Below are 19,874 nucleotides of genomic sequence, written 5' to 3'. Positions count from 1 at the left end.
ATCAAAGAGGCTCACTTACGAGCATTTGTTAACCGTTTATGAATCTGTGGCTATTCACAAATGGGAATATTGTTAGACCAAACTTTAACATAGATGCAATCCGAGCAATAGAGCTGTTGATGGTCACCAGCGCAAGTGAGCTAATCGGTGACCTTAAGATTCAAGGCAGCCTGGGTTGCAGTGATCACGCACTGGTGGAGTTTGCAGTCCCGAGGGATGTGGGTCAGGCAAAGAGTAAAGTCAGGACCCTGAGTTTTAGGAAAGCAAAATTCTAGCTCCTCAAGGAATTAGTCAATAGGAACCCCTGGGAAAGTGCCCTCAGTGATAAAGGAGCTGAACAGAGCTGGCAGATCTTTAAGGACGCTTTCCATAGGGCATAAGAGCTCTCAGTCTCCAGGTGTGAGAAATCAGGAAAGGAAGGCAAGAGACTGGCATGGAGGAGTCAAGACCTGCTGGTCAAACTAAAGGGCGAGAACGAGATGCACAGACTGTGGAAGCAGGGACGAGTATCCTGGGAAGAGTATAGGGACGCTACCCAGTTGTGTAGGGATGGGGTCAGGAAGGCCAAGGTGTGGCTGGAGCAGAACTTCGCAAGGAACGTGAAGAATAACAAGAAGGGCTCCTACAGGTAGGTCAGCCAGAAGAGGAAGGTCAAAGACAGCATACCCCCCTCCGATGAACACAATTGGAAAACTGGTGACCACAGATGAGGAGACGGCTGAGGTACTCAACAACTTTTTTGCCTCAGTCTTCACTGGCAACCTCTCTTCCTACATCTCTTGAGTGGATGGACCACAAGGCAGGGACTGGGGGAGCAAAGCTCCTCCTACTGTAAGGGAAGATCAGGTTTGGGACCACCTGAGGAACCTGAACATACAGAAGTCTAAGGGACCTGATGATATGCATCACGGAGTCATGAGGGGTAGTTGTCAAGTCACTCTCCATGATATTTGAAAAGTTGTGGCAGTCAGGCGAAGTCCCTGGTGACTGAAGGAAGCGAAACATTGCACCCATTTTTAAAAAGGGTAGGAAGGAGGACCCTGGGAGCTACTGACCTGTCAGCCTCCCCTCTATGCCTGAGAAGATGATGGAACAGATCCTCCTGGAAGCTCTGTTAAGGCCCATGGAGGACAGAGAGGTGATTCAAGACAGCCAGCATGGCTTCACTAAGGGCATGGATTTGATGGGTGGACTATTCAGTGGATAAGGAATTGGTTGGATGTCGCATCCAGGCAGTCGTGGTCAACAGCTCGATGTCCAAATGGAGATCAGTGACAAGTGGTGTCCCTCAGGGGTCTGTGCTGGGACCAGTGCTGTTTAATATCTTCATCAGTGACATAGATAGTGGGATGGAGTGCACCCTCAGCAAGTTTGCAGATGACAGCAAGCTGAGTGATACAGTCGACACACCTGAGGGATGGTATGCCATCCAGAGGGACTTGCACAAGCCTGAGAAGTGGGCCCATGTGAACTTCATGAGGTTCAACAAGGTGAAGTGCAAGGTCTTGCACCTGGGTCGGGGCAACCGCTGTTATCAATACAGACTGGGGGATGAAGGTATTGAGAGCAGCCCTGACAAGAAGGACTTAGGGGTACTGGTGGATGAAAAGCTGGGCATGATCCAGCAATGTGCGCTCTCAGCCCAGGCCAACTGTATGCTGGGCTGCATCAAAAGCAGCGTGGCCAGCAGGGTGAGGGAGGGGATTCTGCCCCTCTGCTCTGGTGAGACCCCTCCTGGAGTCCTGCATCCAGCTCTGGAGTCCTCAGCATAGGAAAGACATGGATATGTTGGAGCAGGTCCAGAGGAGGGCCACAAAAATGATCCGAGGGCTGGAGCACCTCTCCTGTGAGGACAGGCTGAGAGAGTTGGGGCTGTTCAGCCCAGAGAAGAGAAGGCTGTGGGGAGACCTTGTTGCAGTCTTTCAGTACTTAAAGGGAGCTAATAAGAAGGATGGGGACAAATTTTTTAATAGGGCCTGTAGTGATAGGACAAGGGGTAATGGTTTTAAACTTAAAAGAGGGTAGATTTAGACTGGTTATAAGGAAGAAATTTTTTTTACAGTGAGGGTGGTGAAACACTGGAAGAGGTTGCCCAGAGAGGTTATAGAAGCCCCATCCTTGGAAACATTCCAGGCCAAGTTGGACGGGGCTCTGAGCAACCTGGTCTGGTTGAAGATGTCCCTGCTCATTGCAGGGCGGGTTGGACTGGATGATCTTTAAAAGTCCCTTCCAACCTAAACTGTTCTATGGTTGTTAAAGTGGTATGATGTCTCTTGCTATGAGTGTAATTGCATTCAAAAGTCTGTGTCCCTGAATACCCAGTTCTGATACATTCTTATTTGTCTTACATAGTGACACCTTATGGTAGCTTATTCCTGTGAATGAACAATACTGCTGTAAGATGCCTTTACCCTAGTATGAGAAGACTGTGGTGAGGTTTCTATGTTTTATAGTCTGGAAATGAGACAAATGTTTTACTTCTCCCTCTAGAGCATCTTGATGCCAGAAGAGCAGGGGATCTTTCTACACTGTTTGATGTGGGTGGAATCTTTGGTAAGTTTTAATATTAATATTTCATCCTTAATTGCACTAGTTTAGGAAAAGCTGTGGTACACACAGCTAATGTATTGTTAGTCCTTGTGCCTTATGCCCATTGAAGAAGAGTGCTAGTAAAGGTACTAAGCTGAGAGCTGGGTTGGACATTGAAAACCTAGCAAAATATCTTTGAGATTGAGTAACTCACAGAGCCAATGATATTGTCCAGTACGGATTGTAATAGCCAAATACTGTGGAATCTTTTAGCTCCATCAGCTTTGGCCCATGAGTCTTGGTCACTCCACCTCTCAAAATATCTTCCTTTTGTCATTCTAACAAAACAAAACTATCTCAGCTTGTACAGTTTTGTATTTTTTGTAGGTACAGAGGTGAATGGCCATAGGTGTTTGTTGTGGTTTTTTTTTTTCTTGATGCCTCATATAAACTGTATGTGATAAAATAAGGAGATTGTTATAATAATAAGGATCAGACTATTCCTTTGGAATCTGTGAGGTGGCCACTGAATAATGAAATTTTCATGTGAGTGCAGACAGCATAGCTTACAATAAAACAAGCATCATCATCATCTTCTTCATGCCCGGCTGATTTATCACACTCACCCCCACACCCATCCCCTCTCCACCTCCCCCATTCACTTATGGAAACAAGCTCTGTATCAGTCTCTTGAAAATGATGCTCCTGATGGAGAATTTTCACTGGATCGCAAGCTATGTAGACCCTGGTAGTTCAAGATGCATGTCAAGGTGTGTTGCAGTTACTGTTCTAGTCATGTGCTGGATGTGACTTCTGCCATTTTTCACTGCTCATTTCATCCAGATAGCTAGAAACCAGAGTCAGTAGTACCTTAGAGATGTGGGTGACATCTTTCAGCAGCATCTTATTGCACTGTGAGTACAAGCTTAACAATGTGCCAGTGCTGCTTGGGCCTTTGGCATTGACATTTAAATTCAGGTGGGTTGTGAGCACTTTGGAGGTGGGTGGGCAGCTGGGAAGAGAGAGGCAGGCCCAGCAATATTTAGGAATCTGGAGAATCCGGAGAACTTGCTTTCCTTCTCCCTGTACCAAGTTCCCTTTGTATCATTTTGGCAGCTCCTACCCTCTGGCCTTCCAGCCCCCCTCCTGCCACACGCTCTGATTAGTACTTCTGTGTACAGTCATTGGCAAACACAAGAAGTAGGGAAGATTGAAGAGCCTGGAGTGACTACCTGGAGAGAAAACCAAATATTTCATTTGCCCCAAGATCTAGAATAGCTCAATTGAGTTATTCTAGACCATCAGCATGGTCAGAGCACTTGACAGCCATGTTTGCTGTTGCAGGTGAGGAGTTAAGAGCAGTGAGTAGCTGGTCACAGCTGGATTCCAGAAGGCCAGCAGTGAGGTCATGTGGCACCTGTCGACACAGGGTTTTTTGCATTCAAAAGCAGCAGAACAATGATTTCTAAGTACTTGTTCCATCTCTATTCTGCCCCCACCCTTGTCATCTTGAATATTTGGTTGGAATAAGATGAGGAAGAACAACTGTCTGCTTTTGTTATCTTCCAAGTCAAAACCAGTTGGGTTAATAGGATGTTGCTAAGTGCAAATTACGTTGTCAGTCTCCTGCTCCGTGCTGCTCTGTCTAACTGTACATTAAAAGCCGTATCCTATTGTTTTAATCTGGGTTGGATTTCATTAAGTATAACGGACGTCTTTTGTGTAAAACATGCACAGTTTTTTCCTCACACAGCTGTCTCTTCTTTCAGGTGGCATTTTGGCAGGCCTGATTTCAGACAGGCTGCAGAAGAGGGCTTCAACCTGTGGAATGATGCTATTGCTTGCAGCACCCACAGTAAGAGTTGGCCCCTCTCTCAAAGCTGTGGCTGAGACTTTGACAGCATTCCTTGGGAAGTGGACAGTGGACATATGAGATGCATTTTTCTTTGATTCTTTTGTGAACAGTATTCTGTGCTGTGTTGAAGCTGGCAATATGAGAGTTTAAAACTGAGTGGTCTCGTAACACAGCCCTTTTTTTGAAAGGACATACTGGGGAGCAGGAGCATACACCCTATTTCTCTCCTGTGTCCAATCAAACAATTGTTCTGCTGTGGTCTAAAAAGGTTTAGTAAAACCTAGAACTAGCTTTCACATAATACCAACCTTAGTTGGTAGTTTTGTAGTTAACATGGGGAAAATGGGGAACCTAGGATTAGTCCATATGTTGGTATTCAACATGTTTGTTTTTTTGTCTTTACAGTTGTACATGTTCTCTGCAGTCAGTAAAATGGGCCTTGAGGCTACTGTAGGTGAGTATTTTTAAATTATTTTCTGCCTGGATTTCTGTGAGCTTCTTATTTATGATCCTTTGATGCTCTTTATTTTTTATTTTTATATCATATTTTCCCTGAGAGGAGGAAGTATGGAATCAAATTCCCTAGGTTTGTCTTGCAGGCTGTTTACAGGGTAAGGAAGGAGGGGCTAGGAACTGAGTGGAGGGTCGCATGATAACAGTGATTTAGTTAATATCATTAGTCGTCTTTCTGGAGCTTGTTGTGTCAGCACAGGCTTTATTATGTTCCTTATCCCAAAGGTCAGAGGTGTTGAAAGACTACTGGTCGTACTTTTGACAGCAACGTTAACTTTACTTATGTAGGAATGAATTCACTTGTGGCTTTCTGTCTGTTAGCTCAAAACAGAAGTTGGAATACAAGTGCTGACAGTAGTGTCTCGCCTACCTAAGGCCGTGTTAAGTTTTAGGGCCATCTGGTGCTTGGTGCTGTACGAGCAGAGAAGGGGCCTATGGGTGGATCCTGTGAGCATCCCCTGCTCTGTGGGTCAGTTTGGTCAGATTTTCCACTTTCTCTGACCCACCAGGATCAGTAAAGGCCCTGGGAAGTGCCTTTTGAATCAACCTCATCTCCTGTTATATTTGAGAATTTACGTCACAGAGTAACCGTTGCAGGGGGATAGGAATGTATCTTGCTTTTCCTTCACTCCCGGTTCCGTGGTGGGATCAGGGGAGCCAAGAAAGGATTAAACCTTTTGAGAACCGTAGGCTACAATGTCTCCTGTTGTTACAGTTAAGAGTCTTTCAGGCAACTCACATTTTCCATTTTTTGTCCAACCTGCAACAGTGATGCTGCTTATCAGTGGTGCCCTGGTGAATGGCCCTTACGCGCTGATCACCACTGCTGTCTCTGCTGACTTGGTGAGTTTGACTTCCCCCTCTGCTTCCGGTGTAGCATCTTTGGCCTCCAGAGAGAGCCCTTTTGACTTCTGCAGGGTCATCAGTGAAGGGGCCGCGTTGTCCCAGAGCAAAGGGATAAGGAGACAGATAGGCAGTCCCGAACTCAGCCATTGAGATTGTTTTAGAGTTTGTGTACTAGTATGAATTAATGTCATGCTTGTGAGAGGCTTCTAAATTATTCTTGCCTACCAACAAGACAGAGTGAATGACAGCCCAAAGTGGATGTGAAGGTTACATGCAAAGCCAGGTCTCTGTGCAAGTGCGTTTTCCTTTTATACTTGGCATCTTTAAATGAGGGGAGGAGCTGCATCTGTGTGAGAGGTGAGCTGGGGACTTAATTCCCATCAGTGTAGAAAGCTATACCTGGCACATACTTTTACTTTTGTCCATGCTACCCTCTGCCCTTTGTTGGACAGTTGCTCTGGTTGCCAGCACTTCCAGCTGCATCAGTCAAGTCAAAAATGCCATGTGAGAATGTTGACCCTGGCATCTTTCATTAGATAGGCGTTGGAAGGTTGCCTTCAAAGGTGTTGGTTCCTTAACGTACCAAGCAAGAGGCGAATGTCCTCTAACAGCAAATGCATTAAATGTAGGAAAGGGAGCAGGACAGATATCTCCAGACGTCCTCTGGAGCCCTTTCCTCGGCCTGGAGGCCTTGGCTAGACAAAGAAGGCCACCATACATTGGCCGTTTTATCCTTAGCCTTGTTGAAGGGGCTACTAGCTAGAAAGAAGATCTTGACGTCGCAAGATCCCTACCTGGCACTTGGAAGAGGGTTGAAACTGCCAACCAGTTCCTAGGATGTGAACAGTCAAACATCTGACACAAGCAACTGTAAATTGCTGATTACCTGACTGGATTTTTCTCAGTGTGCTGGAGATAAAAGACTGTCTCTTATTTGCAGTTCTCTGAACTATTCATTTTTTCTGTCTTTCTACAAAGTCACTCCCTTTATCAGTTGTTTTGTTCTGAAGACCAGGCTTCTAAAATTGGGACTGAAAAGCTTCTTTTGGCTAAAGAATTCTCTTCATTAGCATTTCAGTGTATATCCATAATTCTGGTACTCTAGTATTCCTGTCACAGCAGTGATGTTGTTTGTTTTTTTGTTGTTGTTGTTCCGCAGAGCTTTGCTGTATTAGCACAGCAAAAGATGGCCATGGAAACAGCCTTGCAGCGCAATGCAAAGCTGAAGTGCCATCCTTGTGGCTTGAATCCACAGTATGCAGAACAAAGCTTCTTGGCTCCTGTGGTTTAAATAACATGACTTAAGAAAGGATAACGCTGTAGGCAACAGGTTGATGGGGTGGAAGGCTTCTTTAGGTAGTGATAAAAGGGTCTGAGCTAGAATATTTAAGGCATCTTCACAAAGTACATCAAATGTGTGTGGGGGGTGAGCTACATGACGAATTAAGCACTTTTTCAGAGTTCAGCTCAGGATGGATCTAAGCTGTCATTGTCACTTTAGGGTACCCATAAAAGCCTGAAAGGGAATGCAAGAGCCTTGTCCACAGTGACAGCGATCATCGATGGAACAGGATCTGTAGGTAAGCCAGAGCTGTAAGGTAGCCTGCCTTAGCTGTGGGAGGTTAAAACAAAGGCTCCTTGAGAAACTAGGCTCTCTCCAGGTCACATTTTGCCAGGACTCGGTAGAGCTTTGGAAACGGGGAGTAGAGCAAATTTTGCCTTAAACCTCTCTGTGGTCCCACACCTGAGGGAGGGAGGAAAGAAAGAAGGGTGTGGTAGACTGATACTGGGCACAGACAGCAAAAGTAGATGCCGTCAGGCTGTTTCTGAGATCAGGGATATTTTGCTCATGCCCTCCACGCTGGTATGTGGGAGGGAACATTGAGTAGGATTCAGCTTAATATTGGATGGGCATTTTGTTGAGCCAAAGGGAGGCATTTCTCAAACTTCTAGTCTTCCAGCTTGCCCTGTGTTAGATTTCCCATTGGCTTGCAGCTGCACCAGTAATTTTCTGGGACCTGTTAATACATAAGGTAATACTGAATTAAGTAGGTGGAGAAACTGCTATTCTAACTCAGAACAACTGTCTTTCAGCATAGTAATTGTTACATTGCATCGTTCTGATAATATCAATATTATGTTTTAGGTGCGGCTTTGGGGCCTCTCTTGGCTGGTCTGATTTCCCCATCTGGTTGGAACAACGTGTTTTACATGCTCATGGTGGCAGATGCATGTGCCTTGCTAGTAAGTCTAAAAATGCTATTTAGTTGGCATGTATTTCTGTTGTGCTAAACTACTTTAAAATGTAGATTTTCCTTTTGCAATTTCAGTACTCCCATCTTATAAGAAACTTCCAGTTGTGTAGGAGATTTTCAATTAAAGAGCAAATTTGTTCATTTTGAAATTTTCATCTAATTTTAATCAAAAGTACAGATAAGTTCTGATGCACTTAAATTCCTGAGGAAATACACATCTGTTAATTGCTGACTAAGAAGATTACAGCAGGGATAATTGTAAGTAAACCTTCGTATGTAAACCTAGAAGATGCCTCAGATTCCACTCACGGAAGAATTACTTCTGTTTTCTTTCAAGCTGATTTAGCGAAGCAGTAACAAATGTTTTGCTACACTGCTAAATCACCAAAATCACCACGATAATGAAGCTGTTGAAAGTGAATATAGCACGTTCTCCAGATGGGCCCTAAAACTGCTGTACTTGGTTAGACAAAAAACTGGCATCCTAAGTTTTGACAGTAACCAGGAGCAGATGTTTAGGGAAAAGGACTGCAACGCACACGTGGTGGCTTGGTACAAAGCACATCCGTTTTCCTTTTTTTTCCTGTTTGAGTTCCTGTATAATGGGTTGGAAGATCTGAAAAGAGTTTGGGTTGGTGTTTTTTTTTCTACTTCTGACTTGCCCTGCTTTACTTTTAAAGACCAAAGAAGACATGAGATGAGGCAAGGTGAGTCTTGCTGTACCTTTTGAAGTCAGTCTTGCAGCAACCACCTGTAGGTTAGCCTGTAGGTTACCTTTTTACGTTTGCCATGGATTTCCCTGGCAGGCTTCTGTACCAGCTTTGTTCTCCAGCAGAGCAGAATGCTGCTATGACTACCTCAGAGATGTCCTGACGCGTCACCTGCCTATCCTCTCCTTTTGAAGTCCTGGGTAGAACTGCTCATGAAAGGGCAGGGTGACTGTGAAACACTTCAGAAATACTCCGTCCTCCATAGTGGCTGTGCCCAGACAAAACCCTGTGCTTGCGTGGCATTGCGCTGAGCTCCGTGCTTCTGCAGAGGAGTTAATGCTGAGTGGGTCAGACTGCTCTTTCCTGACACAAGAAAAGCAGAAAGTCTTGCTTTGGCTTACGACTGAGGCTTTTTTCCTTAATTCAAGTTAAACCCAAAATTTTAAAGTAAGTTTTTCCACATTTAAGATGTGAAATCTCTGGAAATAAAGTAAGTAAATTAAGTAAGTTAATAGTTGAAGTATATTCCCGCTGGTAGTTAGCAGTTCTATAAATCCTGCTTTGTGTTGTTTTCAGTATTGGGTATTCCATGCTGCAGAGTGAGGTTTGGGAGATTGTTGTAGTTTTCCCAAGTAGACTTAAAGATCTGCTTTTTTTGTTTTATGGTTATTTATTAAAACCAAATTTAAAAATCCCACATTTCTTTGCAGCATCAGTTAAAATGCCTTTGTAAAGCTCTGCTTTTGAGAGGGTTGATACTGTGCTGTTGTAATGAATCCTGTTTTTTGTAACTCTAGTTCTGCTTTTCCTGTTCTTTGCAGTATAGCGTATAGATGCCTGTGTTCGACTGTTATTTCCTCAAAGATATCTGGAGGGGCTTTAGCCTTTTAACATGGTATTCAGTTCTGTCATGCTTGGCTACTCGCACAACTTTGAAATGTTAGGTTTAGCTTCTGAAAGCACCAATACTTATAATAGTGAAGAAACTTCCATTTATAACAGTGAGGCTCTGAGGATAAGGAAACCTGGAAAGTTCTAGTTCTGTCTTTAATGTACATGGGAATTGCCAAATTTTATTTGTAAAATCACTGTCTTGAGTACTATCTTAGTACACCTTTTAAAGTGCACTTGGAAGTCTTGGGCCTGCACACACAGGTAAACATGAGCAACTTCACTCGGCTTGACTAATTGTGCAATTAGCGCTTTTCACACACAGAGCTGTTTTTCAGAATAGCAGCTAAAATACTTCTATGCTCCAAAATTTCTGTCTGCCATGTTTTCTTGAAACCTGGGGTTCCCTCTGCTGGTTTCTTTGCACATCTGCTGGTAAAGTACCTTCAGAAAGCCGTTCTGGTTTTGACAAAGAAATGGATCTCTCGGTTGTGAAAAGGAAATTATTTTCCTCTTGCCCGTTCATTGTGAAAATTCCTCTTCCAAACATTGACTGAGCGTCTGTAAATCAAAGAATTTATTTCTTTTTATTGAGTGTTCAGCATTACAGGGTAATGTTTCAAATGAGGAACTCTTTGAATAACAGCGTGCATCTTATACTGAAACTTAATTTATTTGTATATCTGTACAGATGTTAACATAGATACTGTGACTGTTTTTGCAGTTCTTACTCCGTCTTATTCAGAAAGAGCTTCGGTGTAACGTAGATCATACCCTGTAAGTGTTATGCATGGCTATTGCTCTTTAATAACAGTTTAAAAACACACTACTAAGCCTTTGCCCTGTAGTGCCTTGATGTAGACTGAACGTGTTAAGGTTTCTGATGTCCATTTCTGTCTGTTTTTACTTTGCTTCAAAAGAGTAATCTCATTTTGATGTTTTCAAATCATGAACGTTTTTCTTTAGAACCTCTTATTTTGAAAAGCAACTGAAAACAGGCTTCTCTGTCGTGGTCTCTTAGTTATTGTTTGTTTTTTCCCAAATATGTAATCTTCCTGGGTTTTCATCAGGGAGCATCCAGGTGGGGACAAGAAGCTACTTCATTGCTTGCCCTGTGTTTTTTAATAGTTTCAAATGTGACTTTTTCCACAAAGTTTCCTTAACGGAAAAGGTAACTCTGACTTCACAGTGTTTTGGATTGAGAAGAAATACTCCACTGAATCAATGGAGTTACAGCTGCAGTATCAAAATTTAAATTGGGCCCCTCAGCTGTAGTTTTTGGAGAATTAAAATGGACAGAGAATAGAAAAATTCATAACAAGGGATGGATCCTGCATTTTGAAGTTAGTGGTCTGTTACGCCTCACACCTCAACTTTTCCTGACTGTTTGCTCTTCTTTCCCAGGTTTAAAGAACACTGAGCTAAGAGACCAGATTTGGGATAAGGACTGCGTAACTGGTCAGAGCTATTTCCTGAAAAAAAACTTCATGGAGTGCGTTATTCTGTATTTAAGAGATTCTGTTTGGTGAGAACTTTGCGCATTTACTGGAAGCAATGTGAGAAATGCAACTGGTAAATCCCTGAAGCTCTTATTTTTGCACATGAATAAGTACCTCAAGATGGCAACTGTTCATCAGATGAAGAGACAGAAACTTTGGGAAGGTTTTAGCAGCACGCCTCAGCTGAGCCAAAGAGAAATTCCAAGTGCCTTTTCATTTCTTTTGATAGGATGTTTTTAATTAAAATGCCAAACTGCGTATTTTCCAAAAACAAGTCAAAACCAGAGCAGAAGGAAATTGAAGTAGTAACAGACAGTCTAGCAGTGAAATGTTCCAGTGTCAGTGAGCAAAGTATGTATCCTTTATGTCATTTCGCACACATCGAGAGCATCGCTTTGTAGAGGACAGTGCCGCCTGGTTATTAAGATGCACTGCTGTTAATGTTTTGAAGCTGCTCAGACAATAACAACCTCACCAGATTATTAGTTTTTAACTACAGCAGTATTTCCAATGTCCAGGACAACGTGCAGCCTTGTGGTAGGTAATGAAATGGAATTTACTGTTGCAGCGTACCACAGTCAGCAGTTTTCACAGACTCTCTGGATGGATGTTAGTCCTCAGTTAGGATTGTGCAAAAAGGAGTCCTAAGCAACAAAAAGTCGATTATGAATCAGAATTTCCAGAGGGGGACTGTAATGATTTTCAGGGCATTATAAACTGGTTGTGCAAACGTCACAGAATTGTTGTGTTGCTCCACTAGGCTGGGCTGAGAGGAGAAGTTGTTCCTTGGGGTGGCAGGGAACTGTGTCGTGCTTTCACACTACAGGACTGAACAGATGAGCTGCTTTGGTGCCCGCTGCCCCGGTGATCTCTGTTGGCTGCTCCCTGGTTTACATGCTGCTGCATGCACACGGAAGTCATCGTCAGATCATGGCCTTAGCAACCAGAAATCTTTCAAGTGGCTAATTTCAAGTGGCTCTGAATCTGAAATTCAGAGCCAAAATATGTTTATATCAGATAAGAAAAATGACCTAGGTGGTAAGTTGTAAGAGAACATTTCAGTAACTATTGTTACCCAGCAAACAGACAGTTTAATGTCTTCAAAACATATCATTTCTTTGTACAGCTGTCTCCTTTGCAAAACGGATGTTTCTGTGATTTGTTTTTTTAAAGATGTACAAAGTAAAAGATGTTTTTTTGTATGAGGTGTTTATACTTAGATCATGAAGGCTAGATAATTTAAACTGTGTTAGTCTTAACTGTATTTATTAAAGCTCTAGGCATATGTCTTGTTCTGAATTATGCTCTTTTGTGAAACAATGCTGTAGTCTATACTTGATTAACAAAACAACACTCTAAAATAATCCTGCAAAACATGGAGAAATGTTCTCATCGGCTGCTGGTGTTCTTCCATGTGCTGGCACACTTAATTTCCAGGGCTGTTTTGTAATTCCTCAGTCTTTGATCAGTTATTTCGCTGATTTGATTCAGCTCATGCATTATGCTTGTCTTGAACAGGATAAGAATGTGTTCATTTTTAACTGTTTTGCTGAACAGAGATACAGGGAAGACCTCGGTCCCACACAGATGTAAGGAGGGTACTGAAGTCCTTGCGAGTGAGTGCTCTGCGTAGGCCCTGACCCTGCAGTTACCTAGATGAATGGTTGACTTTGCACATTCTGAGTAAACCTGTTGAGACCAGTGGGGGTACTCAACATGTACATTTGTAAATCTGTGCTGTGTTTGGACTTTAGGCTGTAGTTAAATGCAACAGAATTTGGCAGCAATGTTACTCGAAAGGACTTCCATCCCAGTGGCGTGGCTCTGGGGGATGGACAGCCGGACCAGGACAGCCTAGCCCCTGATGAGGGGAAAAATAATGTTGCACCCCCAAAACAGCTGTACTGGCACAACTTCAATGGCTGTGTGAGGAGGGAGGGATGGAGAACTTCTTTAGCTGAAGATATCAATCCCTTCCTCCCCAAAAAGGTGTGTAGAGCTACATGCTAGATTATCGAAACAATTTAAACTCTGCTGCATTCGGATTTGGAGAGGCTATTCCCCCTGGGCTGAAGTCCTCAGTTAAAATGCTTTCAGTTGTGTTTAACAGCTACAGGTTGTAAAGATATTTAACTGTGTTTTGGATTTTTCATGTTTTAATTGTTGGGGCTGCTGCTGTTATTTATTTATTTATTTGAATAGCTTTTGCACTGCGGTGACTCGGGGATGGGATGACGACAATGTTGGAGGTGTCGGCCTGAGTCCTTCCTGCCATCGATCGCAGGAGGGAGTTAGGACTCGTGGTGTGCCGATGCCTCCTTCCTTGCTGATGTGCAGCATTTCAGTTCCTCCCAGCTACGAATATGTTGGACAAGAAGATTTACTTTTCTTTCTTAACAACTGTAAAGGTCCGCTAAGTTGTGAATAAACTCTGTTTTGTTAGTATTGTGTGTCAATATCCATTAATCTGGAAAATGAACAAGACTGACAAAATTTTGTATGTAGAAATGTGAGCAACCAGTAGGTAGAGCCAAATTTAAATATGACTGCAGGGTTTGTCTGTTGTTTTTTTAATGCTGGTTATTGTGAATTTTATTCATTTACTGTCCTGTGTTGAATAAAATAGATTCTTCTTCAAAATGAGAAATGCTGATTACTTCATCTTTTACATCTCCATGAAGAAGTGCTCAATTTATTGGTTGGAAGGATAGACATCCGTGCTGGGACAGTGCTCCTGTCTCTTGTGAGTGTAAGGGAAACAGTTCATTAGGAGAATGACCTAGAACTTTTATTTTGAAAACAGTGCCCTTCTCAGCCTGAACACATTTTTTTTTTCATTTTGTGGGATTGATTTCCAATCAGCTGGTTGTATTCTGCCTCCTTATTTCAGTCTAGTAGGAAAGGAGGACACTCACCTGAGTCAGGGACTGAGTCCTGCTCCTGCAGCATAGTTTTAAGGTGACTTTTTTTGTTGTCTGCTTTGCTTACCCTTCAACTTATATGTAGTTGAAATAGAAAAGCTTCATCTTTTCTCTCTACCTCTGATCGTCTTGAACATCTGTTGTCTTGATTCTGTTACAATGTTTGATAGGGTTTGTGTGCCTCTACCAGAGATACAATGTCGAAAACGACAGATGGGCTGGGGAAAAACTGCTTGGACAGGAAGACAATTTCTGGTTAGGAAAAGGTGTCTGAGGGTCTTGGACAGTATTTCTCATCCAAGTGTGCCCAAAGTGCCTCCCAGGAATAGGCAAGTAATAGCTGGGGTATCTTGTAGAAGAAGAGAGGCTCAGATCCAGGTTCCTGTTCTGCGGGACTGGGAGCAGGAGCCTCCAGCAGAACACTGGTACCCTCATGAGCACCCCGGCTATCGCTGGACGTGCTGCGGTGGAGCTTTGTCTCCGTTGGGTGTCGGAAGGACTTAGCGGGTGGGAAAAAGTTGAAGAGGTAGGAGGGTAGGTGCCGTCGTGTTTACAGGTCACTCTGAGCCTTCTTTTGCCTCTGGATGGTACTGCTAACCTGTTCCATGCACTGACAAACCTACTTCTGTTTGTTTTGTCGGTTAGGAAATCCCAGAAGGGATTCTGCCATCCGCTTTGGGAGGTTATTGCATGTGCTTCTGGCTTAGCGTCCTTAGAATAACAATGGCAGTCCTCCAGTGTGTTTGTGCCAATATCGCACTGCCTCAGACTTTGGCTGACCTCGTCATGTTTATGCTTGGGAATCTGGTTGGTTGCTGCTGGCAGGTTTCCCCAGAGACTTGACGTGTGGGGTTGTTTATATGAGAAGTGCTGCTCAAAATGAGGTAGACGTAAGATGGTATAAATGAAGTCAGAGAATGTTGAGAGCTGTTGGAGGCGACTGTTCTTTATATGGAATTAATTTAAGGAAGATTTACAATCCCATCAAATGATGAGGCCCAGAGTTGGTAACGGTGGTGTTCTCTGGTCAATGAAATTGTACGGTCTGCATAATATGCAGGCAGTTAGACTAAATTATTTCGTGATTTGTCCCAACCTCAGAGCTGATCGGATACGATGTTCTGATTGCTGAACTACATCCCTTTCACCTTACAGCAAGCCTGCTGTGGTTGTGTTTTGCTCTCTGCTAGGCCAGCCACGCGGTGGTACGGGCTCTGCCTGCTGCCCTCCTCTGGCAGCCTGCTGAGCCTGTGGAGAGGCTGCGGGCCGCTCGCAGCGAGGTTTGCATCTGCTGCGCTGGGGCTGTGGTAGCCTTGAACTGTATCTTCTGCCATGCCGAGTTACAAATCTGGCCGTCGTCCCTAACGCTGGGGACGGGGAAGGAGAGGGTTTAACTGCCGGTACGCTTCAGCCTCGCGTCCAGTGATGTTCGCTTGTGTTGTGCGTCACGCTGCCTCAGAGTTCAGTAAGCTCTATTGCCATAAAAAGTTGCTTTTTCTCTTTTTTGTTTCCCTTTTGGTTAGTTTCCAGTTTGGAACAAGGAGGGAATTAGTTAACATCACAAGCCGATTCTTGGGGTTGATTTTTGTTTTTAGCTCTGTTTCTCTCTCGGTGTAGTGTACCAGTGCCCTTTCTGCTGCACTGAAACTTTCACAGCTCTGTAAAGTGAATACAAGAGCTGAACTTTCCTGAGGCATATTTCAGGGAACATGCTCGTCTTCTGCATAGGAAGATTAGCTGTCAAAAATGTGTTGAAAGTCTCCTTTGATGCTGTACTTGCCTAGAGGATTTTCGGGATGTTTTCTTCACCTCATGATGATACTGGGGGTAGGGTTTCTCTCCTTCCTTCTCTTATAAAAGCAGCTGACAAATACTTGGCCATGTTTCCACAATACTCCCTTTGGTCCAGTTGTTTGTTTCAGGACCAGAGGAGGACACTAAACTGACTTTAGGTGTACAGCCAGGTAAATATCAACGTTGGAGTGCTGTTAAAAGGGTGATGGACCAGGTAACGGGTCGCGCTTAGATGGGACTGCAAAAACATTTCCTTCCCGGTGGCTGATGACAGTCTTCACTCCAGGCTTTTCCAGCCATTCAGAAGTGGAAGACAATTAAGAGCTCTTTTCATGAAAAATGTTTTACAGCCTGATTTCACATCCTAAGGGACTGTCTTTCTGGTTGAGAGCTGATACATGTGTTCTGTGCCATACGGTAAGGGTACACACACACATCCATCCAGCTTGTGGCTGTTAAATAATTATCCAGGTGTAAATAAATACTGACAAGTGTGTCTTTTTCACTCTTCCCCACCCCCCCCCAGCCCCCCCGGAAAGGAATATCTGCGTATCAGTGAGGTGGGCTTTTTTTATTAAAAAAAAAAAAAAAGAAAAAAAAGAAAAGGCAACTGTTAGCAGAAGTCAGCAGAAGGCTATATTCAAGAGCTTGAACAGATTTCGTCTAAAAAAGAGCAAAGGCTTTTCTGTGTGGAAAATTAGCTACAGATTAAGAAAGGGAAGTGCAAAGACAGAAAGATGGTTCAATTTTGGATATGAAAGAGGAGGACATCCAGTAATGATGCATAATGCAGGGTCTAAATGGGGTGCTATAGAAATGTGAATGAGAGGTGGGGTGGGGTAATGGTAAACATGCAAAGAAGGCGAAGTACAAAAGACTGAGTTGACTTGAAAGCCATGGAGCAGAGTGAAAATCTGGTGTTGGGATTAAATAATGGGGAGGGGAAGAGGCACCTCACCGCAAAGGTCCTGCGTGCTGAGCAGCGTTGGCAGGTGGGAAGGAGGGGGCTGCTCTCCCCCTCTGCCCCAGCAGGCACCGGGCTTGGCCTTGGGAGCGCCTGGGAGCCCGCGGGGACGTGTCCCGAGGGGAGAGGGCTGCAGTGGCTGGATCTCCAGGAACCGGCTGGTTGCTGTGCTTGTAAGAAACACCTGCGAGGACTGGGGCGATGTCCTATCTCAGCGCTGCAGCAGCCGAGGGCTTCTGCGGGTCCCCGTGGAGCGGTCGCTGGACTTGCCTCCGGTACCGTTCGATTGATTTCTCACTTTTTGGCACCCGTGTGCTCTTTTGCTCGTGTGATGGCAGGCTGGACACATGGTCGGATGAACAGCTAGTGGAAAACCTGATATGGGGCTGAAACCTTGGATGTCCTTTCCAGGCAAGGTGCAGGCCTGTCCATGTGGAGCCCACTTTGAGTTATTTCCATCATCTTCAGCTTACCACAGTTACTTGAAGCTGGGCTTGGGGCTAGAGGTAGTGCTTCAAAAATAAATGTCTTAGAACCCAAATTACTCTGACATTCACATTTGTTTGTCATCGTACTAATTGATTCTCCTGGTCTAATCACATTTATAGTGTGTTTTTAAAAACAGAACAGAAAAATTTGAACTAAAATGTATTTCTGATTTTTCCTCACCCCTAGAGGTCACTTTCTTGCATAAACCTGGCCCTGAGCTTGTAAGGTTTCCCCCAGTATTGCAGGATGCAGATTTCATGTTTGTTAGAAAATTTGGGTTTTGTGCCCTGCCATCTCTGTGGCTGATGGTTGTTTGTTTGTTTGTTTGTTTCACATAAAGATCCAAGATCCACAGAAGATAAAACCTTGGCAAGGTAGTATTGGATAGATGAACTGCAGTAGAGCAGGGTGAGGTGAGGTGCTTAACCTTTCCCAGCTTGTGAGTATTTTTGCAATTGTACTCACAGGCTGCAGCGAAGGTGTGATCCCTTCCAGTCTTTACTCCTAGGAGCTGATTGCCCTTTTGCTACTGTAGACCTTAGACTTGATACAAGGAGGACATTTTTTACAGTGGGGGTGGTGAAACACTGGCACAGGTTGCACAGAGAGGTGGCAGATGCCCCATCCCTGGAAACATTCAAGGCCAGGTTGGATGGGGCTCTGAGCAACCTGGTCTGGTTGGAGATGTCCCTGCAAAACTTACAGAAGGAGCGGGTGTCTTCTGAATCTTCTGCCAACACAGTGATGTTATTTCTGTCTTGGAGGATGAAGCATTGTATTTTGAGTCTGAGTCATCCAGTTTCACCACAGGCCACGTGAAACTTCTGCTTAATAAGTATAGACGGTTCTGAATCTTTTCTTAAATGGCTCTGATCATCTGGTAGGAAACAGCTGAACGTTGCATCGTTCTGTGGCAGAATCTGCAGGTTTGGTTTCATACCGATAGGTGTAACCGCGGGGTTCTATTTAGCCATCCCATTAGAAGTCTTTGTAAAGCTTCCTCCCCCTTTTCCTTTGGCTGCAGCTTTCCAGTTACGTGAAAGGAAGAAAGCACGTTAACAGAAGAATAGAAGAGGTGGTCACAAAAATGTATCAAAAGCACATTCTCTCTCCCAAACAGGAGAAAGAGCTGAAAGGGCGTGCGGGGTCACCTGTGCTGGGGTGACCATCGCCCGGCCGAAGCGTGTGTGTGTTCAGTTTGGCGCCAGCTCTTCGCTTCCCTCTTGGCTGCGGTGGGGGCTTGGGAGTGAGGGAGTTTGCTCACTTGCTAGGCACTGAGGGGAATCCACTGCCGCAGCCGGTCTGCGGGCCCGCTTGCAAAGCGGTGCGGCTGCTGGAAGTGGAGAGACATAGCGAGAAACCTTCTGGTTTCCTGGCTCTGACTTTCACAGCGGCAGTTCTGAAAATAGGGGTCACCTACCCAGAAAGGCAGAACTGGGCTGACTGGCAAATCCCGGGTGCGGGCAGAGAAGTCTGAGAACGCACTTTTTAGGACTCATATCTGTATTCGAGCTACATCGGACAGACTAATTTCCCTTACGCTTCGCTGTCAGGCAAATTCTGAGACTCTAAACTTACCCCATATTTCAGCAAGTAATTTTTTGAGGGGAGTGAAATCCCTTTCCAGCAAAGCTCCTAGAAATGGTGAGTGGATGAAATCCCCTGAACACCTGAAGTGGAACTAACACATGTAGTTCTCAGAACAATGTTCACTGTCATATGAAAAGGAGACCTCTTGGTAGAAAGGTTGCAGGTGATGGAAGTCATACAGTAACAGGGAAAACAAAGCGCCTGTATTTGCCTGCTTGAAATCCTCTAATAAAATAATGCGTCTGTCAAAGCAGCATCTAAATGTCATTTCTGTGTGTCATCAGAAAGGAAATGTTGTTCCTAAGTGCAGACTGATTCCTATACACAGTTTTTTCAGCCTTCCCAGACTCATAAAAGCAGTGAAAATGGATGATTGGCAACTTTGGTAGGTTTGCCTTATGCATCCCTGGAAAAGACAGGAACTGCCTTCTACCTTAGAATCACAGAATCATAGCATGGTTTGGGTTGGAAGGGACCTTAAAGATCATCTGGTTCCAACCCCCCTGCCATAAGCAGGGACATCTTCCACCAGACCAGGTTGCTCAGGGCTCCATCCAACCTGGCCTTGAACACTGCCAGCGAGGGGACAGCCACAGCTTCTCTGGGCAACCTGTTCCAGTGCCTCACCACCCTCATGGTGAAGAATTTCTTCCTAATATCGAATCTAAATCTGCCCTCTTTTAGTTTAGAGCCGTTCCCCCTTGTCCTATCACTACACACCCTTGTGAGAAGTCCCTCTCCATCCTTCCTGTAGGCCCCCTTCAGGTACTGGAAGGCTGCTCTAAGGTCACCCCGAAGCCTTCTCTTCTCTTCTCTGGGCTGAACAGCCCCAACTCTCTTAGCCTATCCTCATAGGAGAGGTACTCCAGCCCTCTGGTCATCTTTGTGGCCCTCCTCTGGACCCACTCCAACACAGCCACGTCCTTCTTATGTTGGAGGCTCCAGAGATGGATGCAGGACTCCAGGTGGGGTCTCATGAGAGCAGAGTAAGGGGGCAGAATCCCCTCTGTCGGACCTG

The 19,874-nt window shown here is 44.5% G+C and overlaps 1 protein-coding gene across 12 annotated transcripts in view; it reads left to right on the top strand.

Moving 5' to 3' along the window:
- Positions 1 to 13,740, top strand: part of SLC37A1 (solute carrier family 37 member 1) — a 39,902-nt gene extending 26,162 nt beyond the window's left edge. For 8 of the 12 annotated variants that reach the window (XR_012765133.1, XR_012765123.1, XR_012765127.1 and 5 more), the window contains 8 exons: positions 2,491 to 2,553; positions 4,299 to 4,384; positions 4,790 to 4,838; positions 5,667 to 5,740; positions 7,245 to 7,323; positions 7,890 to 7,987; positions 8,805 to 10,376; positions 11,004 to 13,740. Coding sequence is in view for 1 of the 12 variants with exons in the window: in XM_075431485.1 (XP_075287600.1) it covers positions 2,491 to 2,553; positions 4,299 to 4,384; positions 4,790 to 4,838; positions 5,667 to 5,740; positions 7,245 to 7,323; positions 7,890 to 7,987; positions 10,324 to 10,376; positions 11,004 to 11,019 (518 nt within the window). In the remaining 11 variants the exon portion in view is untranslated. The remainder of the gene's footprint in view (positions 1 to 2,490; positions 2,554 to 4,298; positions 4,385 to 4,789; positions 4,839 to 5,666; positions 5,741 to 7,244; positions 7,324 to 7,889; positions 7,988 to 8,804; positions 10,377 to 11,003) is intronic. The other 4 variants (XR_012765132.1, XR_012765135.1, XR_012765134.1 and 1 more) reach the window with 4 other exon arrangements.
- Positions 13,741 to 19,874: the final 6,134 nt, after the last annotated feature.

This window comes from Opisthocomus hoazin, chromosome 1 (genome assembly GCF_030867145.1).
Source record: "Opisthocomus hoazin isolate bOpiHoa1 chromosome 1, bOpiHoa1.hap1, whole genome shotgun sequence".
Classification (NCBI taxonomy): domain Eukaryota; kingdom Metazoa; phylum Chordata; class Aves; order Opisthocomiformes; family Opisthocomidae; genus Opisthocomus; species Opisthocomus hoazin.
The sequence above is the reverse complement of the archived record's forward strand: the minus strand, read 5'-3'. Positions and strand labels throughout refer to the sequence as shown.